This window comes from Toxotes jaculatrix, chromosome 11 (genome assembly GCF_017976425.1).
Source record: "Toxotes jaculatrix isolate fToxJac2 chromosome 11, fToxJac2.pri, whole genome shotgun sequence".
NCBI lineage: Eukaryota > Metazoa > Chordata > Actinopteri > Toxotidae > Toxotes > Toxotes jaculatrix.
The window spans coordinates 14543639-14554966 of record NC_054404.1 but is presented as its reverse complement, the minus strand read 5'-3'; the positions used below and the strand labels follow the sequence as shown (position 1 = coordinate 14554966).

The window sequence follows — 11328 nt, the reverse complement described above, 5'->3', positions numbered from 1 at the left end:
TTTACATTCCTTTTCAAATGTTAACATTTTTCGCTATAACTTTTGATCAGGTTGGCATTTTTTTCTCATTAAAATAAATTGGCACAAGTAAAACATATGTAGACAAAAGTTTATTTACACCATACAACATTTTGTTTTTAAATATTTTATACAGAGCTGCAGATGAGAGAGCTTGCTGGGATCCTTCAAGCAGATTCTGCAGTATTAAAGTTGTGAAATATATTATTTATATAAAAGTGAGTATTATCTTTATTGCATTTAAAGCAATGAAGAATGTAGCTTGACAAACATTCATTTTAATATGACAGAAAAAATCCTCTTTGCCTCCCATGTTTTATATTATAAAGTAAAAAGTGTAGTAATGGCCAAACAGACTGTTATAAACTTTTTAAAAACCTGCATAAATATATACATTGTGCTCCCGGGTCAAGTTTTATGAAATCAAAACTAGACCCAATGAAGCTGGGACGACATGGCATGTCATTTGCTTTGTGAGGTGTCATCTAGAGAGATTACCTTTTTTAGCCAATTCCTCAACAGATAATTTGAAACACATGATGGTAAATATTGTACACCAGGCTGCCCCACACTAAGTACACTAGTGAGAATACAAAAAGTAACACTGATGTTTTTTTCCCTTTTTTCTTTTTTCTCTCTCCTCAGTCCTTATATTGTATTGGCACATAATGTCCCTGCCACACTCGTATTATCCAGATATGTATGCCAAGGCTGTTAGAAAAGTCTGTTGCTTTATTCAGTGCAAAATACATCCCTTTCTCCTCCTTTCCTAGTTTGCATTTTCTCCTTCTTCACCCTCTAGACCTCTGTTTGGAAGTCTCCCTCCTGGACGTCTAAGGGTAAGTTGACACACTTTTCCCACTCTGCAGGCGTCATCTCCAGTGAGTCCTTGGTGTCAGATTCTAGTACATTCATAGTGGCGTAATTCTGGTACTCACAGGCTGGATTGTAGCTCTCCCATGGGTTCTTGTTTGGCATTGCCTTGTCCTGTGAACATGGCCAGTGGGGTGTGATATTAGTGGCATGACATCCTCTGCAGCTTAACTGTTTTTTTTTTTACAAAAAAAAGAAAAAAAAAGACTTTTCCTGTGAAGTCAATTCATTCAAAAGGGCATTATATGAATTCCTACCCATTGCTAATTGAAAAATAATGGATTAATGCTGTGGGAAGCATCAAATAACAAAAGATAATGGTAGTGTATTAAATGTGAACATGCTTACGCTATTATCATGGAGTCGTAGCAGAATTGTGTTTTCCCCAAGCTTGGTAACTGGTGAGCTATATGGGCTTCATGTGTGAGCCATTCATCTGAATATGCTCTCACTGACAGTCCCAAAGACACTATTGCAAATAAGGGAGAGAAGCTGTTCCCAGACAGGGAATACAAAATGGATACTAATGTCTGCAGCCAGCTCTGCAGTAGATTCATTTGGGAAAAAAAAAAGAAAAGAAAAAAGAAAAGGGGGGAGTGACACTGTATTGTAGTTATCGTTTTCTATACAAAAGAACTTGCATTGGTTACTAAGCAACAGACCTCAAATTACATTGTGCTGTAGGGGTGATTGAAATGTGAGTGAAAAAGGATTACATGCAGCCAAAAGGCTGCTGTGTAGCTGACACTGTCTAATAGTCTGGCTGTGTTTGGTCACCAGCCCAATTTCTGTTTGTTGCATTCAATACAGAAAACATTGCCACTTGTCTGAGGGAGACGGATAAAGCTTGACATCCCCATTGTCTACAGCTCCAGCCAGGTGTGGAGACAGATGGTGAGACTTTTGATTTGTAGCAAGGTCAGGAGGAATTCTCATAATTCACCTGACTTCTAACTCCATTGTGACAAAGAAGAAAAGTTTTCCCCCCACACAGCTGCAGTGCGAGAAAGGTGAATTTAAGGTAATATTTGCATAGATGTTGATAGATTAAATAATCTGCCATGCATTAATGGAAAAAATGATGGGGTTGCTAAGTAGGAATGTGCATGTAAATAAAAGTGCATTCATGGCCTTGCATTGGAATGGATGCACTCTATTGCAACAAGATTACCAAAGGTCTTTCTACCCTGAGACTGGCCTTGTGGAGAAAATGCTTCAGTGCTCTTAAGGGGCAGCCCCCTCACTCGCCCCCCTGCCAGCTGCTGGCAGGCCCACTATGTATAGGAAGGTTCACTTCCACATGAATACTTTAGCTCCATAACCGCTCATTTGCACAATCACACATTATGTGTCCTGTACCGGATATCTAATAATAGGGTATTTGGATGTTACTCTCTTTCATTGGCTGACAGCCACCCCCGTGGTTTCCTGTTACTCACCATGCTGCCCATATTTGGTATGTCTCGAAATCGGTCCAGGGTTTGAAATTTCTGATTCAGTTCCTGGAACAGCTCCATGTGTCTTTTCCTGGTGTGCATGACTTTCTGCAATGGCAAGGGTTTTTTCTTTGGTATTGACAGCCAATAATGGAAATGCATCTTCCTCTCCACCCCCTCCAACTCTGATCAATTTGTTAGTGTCATGGTAGTTTACTCATAGGCCAGGTTTGAAACAAATCTACTCGTCTCTGCATATATACATGTGACTGCCAAAATAAAGGAAACACCATGTTAATTAAAGTTAAGGTGATAGGACACCCAAAGCCTGAACTATTTTAATTTGCAGTGGCTGGTGTATCTAGATTAAACACAATTCTTCAGTGACAAATTGCCTCATTTATAGTTTTGTTGGCGTAAGGGAAATCCTTGTAATCAAACCTTGGCACGGATCTTCCATTTTAAGGGTTGGTGTTAATCTTATCTAAAACAAAATGCACCCCATGCCGAAATAGCTGCCAGAAGCCTCATGTTTCCTTTACTTTGAAAGAGTGTACAATACATATGCAGAAAAGCCTGATTTAACAATGCAAAGGAAATGCTAAAACCTGCCAAAGGGGGGGTTTGAATATGAGTTTGCAAGCCAATATAATAATTGTCAAAACCAGTGGCAAAATCAGATGTGAAATGTGCAAATGACTTTAAAAGCATACATTTTGAAAATCAACGTATAGCTAATGGATGTAGGAGATGGAGGAGGACAAAATGTAGATGAGAACTGTTGCCCTGTTTGTCAGTTGACAGCCTTGCTTTTACCTTAACTACACAGCATGTCAATAAATCTCGTTGAGTCAAGGCTGTGTAACTCCAATAAGCTTAAGAGGCACAACAAGTACTAGTAAATCAAATGACAAACACAACTTTAAAAAAAATGGCTTTTCACTGCATAAAAAAAGCTAGATGTATGTACTACGGCACAAAAAAAATGTTGTACGTACCTCAAAGTCCAGATCAGAATATCGTGACTTTCGTCTCTGTAAAAATAAAACATGAAGGTATTAAATTATTGAGTAATCAGTTTAAGAAGATATGTATATTCATAAACGTGTATGGTATATTTTAAGGTGTGTGGTAAAGTGTTTATTGCAGCTCTGTATCCTCTGCGCTTAATCCACATGAGCGTATGTACCTCTAAGGAGCTCATAGATATTGTAGACCCTGTCTCACTCCTAGAAAGCCCCGCGGTTTCCTCCATCTCCGCGAGGAAGTTCTTAACAGCCGTGCGAGGTTCAAAGGGCAGGTTTTGCATCTGCTCTGGAGCGCTAGGATACTGCTGCTCCAGGTTCACATTCATGTGGTCCATGCCTGACGGGCTGATATTGAAGTCAGGACTCATCTTGTAATGCATCAGCCTCTCGTGTGGCAGCGTATCCATAGTGATGTTCATCTTGGTGTCCTCTTTCAGGAGGGTGGGTACGTTACCCGACCCTGACACTGCTGCAGAGGCACGAGGCATGACTATGTAGTCTGTCTCCATCATCTGGCCCTGCGCCGAGTGGCCCTCCATGTCATGGCCACCCATGTCTTGGTCGCTCTGGCGCATGGCGTCATCGGTGCACAGGTAAACAGTGCGGCGCATGTCGGCGTTGCTGTCAGCCATGCACTGCTCTTTCAGCTCGCCCACTCCCATTGGCATGTGCAGAGCTGAAGGCTGCTGGATAATCACTTTGGAGATGATGTTGCCAGGCAACGTGGAGTAGTTGAGGCCCTCAGGGGCCTTCTCATCCTCTTCATCATTGAGGGAAATGCGGGAGAGGGTGCCTGTTATGGTGGCGGCACGACAAGAGCCCATGTCTTTGTGGAGTGCTGCAGGGCAGAGTGATACAAGGATTAGTTGGAATTTGTCAGTAATGAAAGTAATGTCACAGTTTGTCTGAGATTATCCAGCATATGACCAAAAGAACAAGAGAATTCAAGTCAATATGAACCAATTCCCAAAGGATTTAGTGCTGCAGAGGGAAAACTGTAATGACAAGACAAATAACTGTGAATATGCACTGAGTGTGACTTCACACCTAAATACAAAGGGACACAACAGCAGAACAGCATTTATCTCTAGAGGGTGCAACAGTAAATAAGGAAGCATGGATTCATTCTCCTTGCTATTCACTATGTAGCATCCTAATCCTAATTTAGTGATTGGTGATGACCTTGTGATGCACCAAATATTCAAAGAGTCAGCAGCTGTCTATTCAGCTTCTGGTTATAAGAACACCCTGTCCTCCCCACTGAGCATTTTAATCTTTGCCTTGTGAATCAGTAGGAATTTTATGTTATGTGTTCACAAAAGGCCTGCGAGGAGATCACAAGCACAACAAATAAGATGTAATACTCGCCTTTTTGTTTGAGTCTAATTTACTGCTCAGTGTGGACTTGGGGAAAACACGAGGAGTCTGGTATTCATACTGAAGAATCCCTTTGATCAAAGTTTACACTTTTATTCTGTAGGGTGACACTGCAGAATATTACTTCTGCTGCTGACAATAATCCCTTTTTGTAAACAACCAACTCAAACTCTGTGTAACCCAGAGAGTAATCTGTAAAGTGCATTTCTCTCTGACTGCAGCTCCGCTTCGGTCTAAATCTGGTCATGATTTATAAATGACACCTGTCTGCTCGGCCTTTTTGTATTGGAAATGTCCATTTTAGCTTTACAAGACTGCACAGCATGAACTAACGTGGGTCAGAAGAGCCAGACAGCCCTTTTCGTCTCTTAACAAGCTGTGTTTCTGAGTGCTCTGAATAATGGCCAGCTTGCTTATTCCCTGCAGATCCATTTAGGATGTGTTCTTCATTGGTTTGGAAGGGATTGGAGAAAGGCGAGGGCTTGTTCAAGTTACCACCACTAGTTATATACAGGATAACTTTTCTTAGGAACATTTGTCCAAGATACTTTTATTGAATCATACGCTTGTCTACCAGCGATTACTGTGGCTCACAAGTATAGAATAACTAGATGGAGGAATCGGGAAGAAATATTATCCTCCCACTACTATGAGCTAAGCATTAGAGGAAGACAATCCTCCCAAAATCAGACACATAGCACCTATGTACCTATTCTCTGACAGCATCAACATGTTAATGAAAAATGTAATTACAAAGTGCCACTGCTAAAAGATGAGAAAAGCCGCTGTTATTCACATTTACTGCAGTAAAGCTGACAAATAAAGTGAATATCCAACAGCTCTCTTTATACTGTTTTGTTCTCAGATTAAACTCAGTGTTTTGGTAACTGTGAAAAAACTCCTGTGGGGATTGTTGGTTGTTATGTAACCTGAGCTATTTTTTACTGTCTAACCTCTTTTGGGTTTCTTTTTTTTTTTTACATGCAACACAAGGAGAATCTTGTTAGCAAGAGGCCATCTGTTTACCTGATCGGCAGGCAATGTCCACATCTTTCTCAAAGTCCGTCTGTAGAGAGAAGACATTCAAATGGTAAGCATTGCTGAGAATAAGGCACAAAACCAGAATAACCAGAGGCATGGTCATCTATAAAAGCTGCAAAATTAGATCAATAGTTGTTTTTTTTATTTCCCACTGCTTTAGAAAACTGCAAAGCAGTCATTTTTTTCTTGACTTCATCCTAACAATATATCAATAAAACATCCATGGAAAAAAAATGCTACTGCAGCAGCTGGGAAACATTTTGTGCTCATTGCTAATGACTGTATTGAACCACGGGGCCCTGACACCATTCTGCTATCGTGAAGACTATTTCACTCTGAGGGGTATTAGAATACTAATGGCAGATCATTGCTATGATGTGCCAGTGGCGGCGTTGTGCTAGATGAAGAGACTGGTGTCCCATTTCAAAGGTCAGGCAGGGAGCAGTCCTCTATTACCGTGTTGAGAGGAAATGAGAGGGATGCATGGCAAACATGGACACTCAGTTCAATCAAACAGAAATAAAGGATTGGGCTTAGGGCCTAAGAAAACCAAAGGGAACTAATGCCATTTATCAGAGGGCCAAGTATGTACCACGCATGTAATTGCAGCTTTGCAACCGTTGCATGGAAAATTGCAAACCTCTGGGAAACAATACGTCATATTTTAGAGGCCATTTTCAGCCAAATAATAAAGAAAATTTAAAAATTGCATGAAGAGCACAAGTTAAATTAAGGTCAAAGAGGTATGCATGTGTATTATAAATAACCAGGGGACATTAGCATTAGAACATTGCTTAAATTATAGAGGCTTTAATGGTTACAGATAACAGAGGGTAACTGTGCCTACCATTATCTGAGCATGCCCATTAGGGAAGGTTCCTGTTGCATCACCACTGATTGGGTCTTGGCAGTTTCTGAGCCGACATCTGAAAGCATCCTGGACCTAAAGACAGGGGGGATCAGTTTTTCATCATGTCCACAATCCTTAATTTCATATATATATGTATATGTATATGTATATATGCCTCTGACAGTTCATCACTGATTTTGTTATTAGGTCAAATCTTAAAAGATGGCAGTATTTTACTTGAGAAAGTGTTACACTGCAAAAACCAGCACAGTCTCTGTCTCTGGTTGTGAGAACTTAATGTGTTTAGGGTTCATTTGTGTCTTGAGCCAATCTAGTCCCCTGCCACATTTTAAATAAAACTCCCCAAGTGAACAAAGTTCACGGGTGAAAGAAGGGGTGGCTTAAAATCATCCTCTACCTCTCTCCGTAGGATACAGTGCACCATCACAATGACAAAACCCTGCAGTGAGTCAAAGACAGCAAAGAGGATCTGAAAGAGGATGGAGCGCTTGTCTGTCATGGCGAGCACTGCAGACATCCAGGTCAAAGCCAGCAGAGGTAAGACGACACAGGAACTCCACAAAGACGCCCTGCGAGAAGAGAGGAAGGATTGTATAGAGGAAATAAAAGCATGACACGATCATGTATGGACTGCAGAGTAACATCTCCATCAGGGTCTTTTTGCTCCATAGTAAAGGCAGCATATTAATGTGCATGCTAGTAGTAATGTACAACATTAACAAGAAAAAAAGCATGTAACTTTGTGTGTTTAACAACACTCCACACCGTAGACCTGATGTCCTGTGGATGTAACTGGAGTATCAGTTTACACTGCAGTGGACTGCGAGCTGGTCTAAACTGTAGAGGTGGACACGCTGTACATGCAGAGACTCCCTGTAGCATCGTCTTATTGATTCAGAGACACTGACAGGCACTTACATTGCATTGCTAGCTGTAGTTGCTGATAAAGCAGTTGTTGATACAACACCACATTTGGCACACTTGAGAGTTAATCCTGTATGCGGCTCACTCATCTGTCTGTAGGACATAGAGACAACAGCATGACAAACAACGCTAACAGCCACTACCCCGAGTTTAAATTCTCCCCCGTCATATTAGCAACAGCAGAAGCAGCCAATGTGTGGGCGTTTTAATGATTTCCATCTTGGACTGATTCTGCCAAAGAAATACGAAGCCATGTCGCTCCCGAGAGAGATCTGACCTCTTTATGTTTATGTCTCTAATTTCTTTTCAGCAGCAAGAAAAGGAGGTCTAAATCTCCATATGAATAAAATAAAAAAAAATCAAAGCATATGTGTATTTTTGCATGATGTTAAGAAGAAAAATGTTTAGAAGAAAAACAGAGGTACTAACAAGGATGTGCTGTCATACCCTGCTCGATGCTTCAGCTTCTTGTCCAGTATGCCATCTCTGGACACTAGTTTATTAAACACCAAGATACCAATCACCATGTTGACCTGTCGATGGGAAGGGAACAGGAATATTAACGTCTCAATAAATCAACCGCAACAAGATCATTTCAAAACCAATGTGAAATATTTCTTTTAATTTCCCGGCTTGACATTCTCCATAGGTAGTCAGTGATTGATGTCATTATCCCGCGGGCGTTTTTTTTTTTTTTCCCCTCGATTTTCCATCCGCACTGAGCTTTGACCTCTAGCTTCTATTGTTTGCTCATCTCTGTGACATTTCAGCCAATGGATGAGGCATGCCCTACACACTCAGCCCAGCACAACAGCCTTAAGAAAAGATCTGCTTGACAAGAAACACTTGTCTTCTCAAAGGCACCTTCTCCTATTATTAGCAGAGCCTGCGCTAATAGAAAACTGAGCAAGAATTACAGTAGCTGGGAAGACGAGTCTTTAAAACATTAGGCTATGGTCTTTTTCAAAGTCCTCTAGCTGAGATAAAGAGTTCATTAACTATTTATACAAATACATTTGGGTAAGTTTTTATTTAACACCATTTGTTACTATGAGACATTTGATTTTGATGTTACAGTATCAATACAGTGATAACAGCAGTATGGTGTCCATTCTCACTGCAGAGGGTTTTCTGCCACTTTTGCAGAGAGATTAGCTTGCGTTCCTCTGTGGTTTTTGACAAATGAAAACCACAGCACAGTAAGACTTCAAGTCTTTGTGTATCTGGACGTCCTCTGTCCCTCTGACACAGACTCATTGATTTGCAGAATCACATTCTTTGTGTAGTTTTATCTGTGCGACAGTGTAAATACAAGATGATTAAAATATCCCAGTTTATTAGATTTTGTTCAGATTCGATGCATAAATACTTTACATCACAGCGACGTGACGCACCATTACGGTGAGTGAAAGGCAACTGCTTGAGCACATTGCCTGATGGGATGCCCATTACTTTGACTTTGAGGTGATGTGTGTTCCTCCTGGCATTTTCATAGCTATAATTTCTTATGTTTTAACACAGTGAAACTGTATCACATTGATACTGTACCATCAAATTCAACTATATTGTGGTTTGTGTGCAAAATGTCAAGTTTTATTACTGTTATTATTATTATTTATAAGCTATGCAAAGTTATGTCGATTAATATGGATTTCTTCTGACTGTTTTAACAGTGTAACTGTTTTTTCCTACTGGAAATCTACACATCCCTTGTTTTCTCTGTATCTAAAAGTAAAAACTGAATATCTGATGACTCAAACATACCAGAACAACAGCAGCTGCAGGTCCAACAAAGGCATACAGGAGCCCACCCTCCAAAGACAGCCAACAGCTGCAGGAAAAGCAGGAAAAAACAGTTAGCTCCCACCAAGGCATTAACATCTAAGTTAATGGCACACACCAGCATGCAATTGTATTTCCCTTGATTGTCAAGGGAGATGTGCCATATGCTGTAACTCTATTTCCAAAGTTTCATAGGGTAATAAAATGCTAAAGAGATTTTAAGCAGTGTTTATGCGTTTGGTATCCAGCAGGGATACAACTCAGATGAAATTGGAGTCTTGCTGTGCTATTTTGAAATTTGATTGGGTTCATGGGACTTTGTTTATGGCACTATTTAGGATAAGTAAGCCACTGCAGAAGCACTTAATCATGACTCCGAAGTGTCACCCTGAACCTACTGCATGTGTGCTGAATAATGCATTCCAGAAAAAAAAAAAAAGAAAAACTTACTATAAGGGTGTCCCATAGCCCTTTGTTTTGGTGAATCCCATTGAAACAGCAACCACTAAAGCTGGTAATCCTTAGAAAAGAGAAAACAATCGATAGTTATTCGAGCAGTTCTAGCTGCTTGTCAGAACTGAGAGTATAAACCCACTTCAGAGAAAGTCAGCCTTTGTGCCTTGCAGTCATTAAACAAAGTGCAACTACACTCACTCCATTAGAAGCTACGGTATGAGATTACACAATCATCTGAGAGCATGTGATCAACAATATGCATTTAAATAACTCTATCAACATACTGTACAGTATTCCATTAAGTGGCAGCAGAGAACAGACTGTACTGTGCTTTGACAAAATGGCAGCAGTGCATCAAGTCCAGAAAACCGCGTAGTGAAATTTCATCTCTCTGCTGTAAGAAATTTCACCACCCTCCACACCTTTTATATGAAGGATTTTTTTTTGGCTGTATGGCTCCTCATTATAGATTGATGTAATGGATTCGGTCCTTACTACTGTGTGCTCAGAATATTAACGCTTTTTCTCCCGGAGCAGAGCAGGCAGGTGCTATTGATGTAATCAGTTTCCTGGAGGCACGAGGCGAAGACCCTGTGGCCATCCAGTGCCTCTCTGCAGTGCTGAAGAGGTAAAGAGTGCCGAGTGTACACAAGCATGTCATAAATCACAGCGCGAGCAGGCAACAGCCTGGTGGAGACGCTGCACTTCAAACAGGCTGCATTAAAAGACAACAGGTACAGTGTGCTGCTGTGTCGCTTAAGAAATCAGTTCTGGAAAATGTTTTTTTTGTCTTCTCTCTGAGTACAGGTGGTAATCTGTAGAGGATTAGAGGAATTTTACTTTCATGTCATTATATGTAAAAGTAGCATTCGGATGTAATGCATTTTTTTGTCACACAACAAGACACTGACTGTCTTATTTATCATTAAACTGTGTGTTACGGCGCTTTTGTCAGAAATCTGTGTGATTGTAGAACAGCCTTTGTCCATTTTTTTTGCAGCAAGCAGTGGCACTGCAATGACTAAGAGAGCCTTGTTTGTTGCTAGGTAACAAGAAGAATGAGTGTGGGCTCTTTCATAATCAAATTGATTTTTTTTTTTTTTTTAAAGGAGAGATTTCTAGTAGTCTGTAAGAAAGAACCCTTTGGATGAGGATTCATACTGACATTTATCAAATGAAGGAAAAAGTGACATCTTTAAAATTCTGATACAGATATTTGGCCTGCCTGTGTTTATTGATAGACGTGTGTATACACTGCAATTTGCCACTGGATGTATGTTTGTCATTATTTTTTCTTTTTGTGGTGTGATATTGGAGTGCAGGGATCACAGCGTGGGAGGCAGTAAGAGCTTAATTAAGACTCAGACTGATTAAAATCAGTGGCAATATAGGTAACAAGTACATTATATTGGCTGCACATTGCTGCTTGTATTTCCTTTGTGATATTTACATATTTCAGAATATGTATAATCGTACAGCTCAAACTCAGACCAAGCTTGAGTCTATATAAATTCAATATTTT

General features: G+C 40.3%; 1 protein-coding gene across 1 annotated transcript in view; it reads right to left on the bottom strand.

Annotated features, from left to right (window-relative positions):
* Positions 1-11328, bottom strand: part of adgrb3 (adhesion G protein-coupled receptor B3) — a 112402-nt gene continuing 101074 nt past the window's right edge. Inside the window, exons 21-31 of the mRNA XM_041049673.1 lie at positions 9801-9870; positions 9333-9399; positions 8016-8101; positions 7563-7661; positions 7042-7213; positions 6621-6716; positions 5759-5798; positions 3517-4193; positions 3326-3361; positions 2331-2435; positions 1-1005 (exon numbers count right to left, since the gene is read on the bottom strand). Of these exons, the coding sequence (XP_040905607.1) occupies positions 817-1005; positions 2331-2435; positions 3326-3361; positions 3517-4193; positions 5759-5798; positions 6621-6716; positions 7042-7213; positions 7563-7661; positions 8016-8101; positions 9333-9399; positions 9801-9870 (1637 nt within the window). The 3' untranslated portion in view covers positions 1-816. The remainder of the gene's footprint in view (positions 1006-2330; positions 2436-3325; positions 3362-3516; positions 4194-5758; positions 5799-6620; positions 6717-7041; positions 7214-7562; positions 7662-8015; positions 8102-9332; positions 9400-9800; positions 9871-11328) is intronic.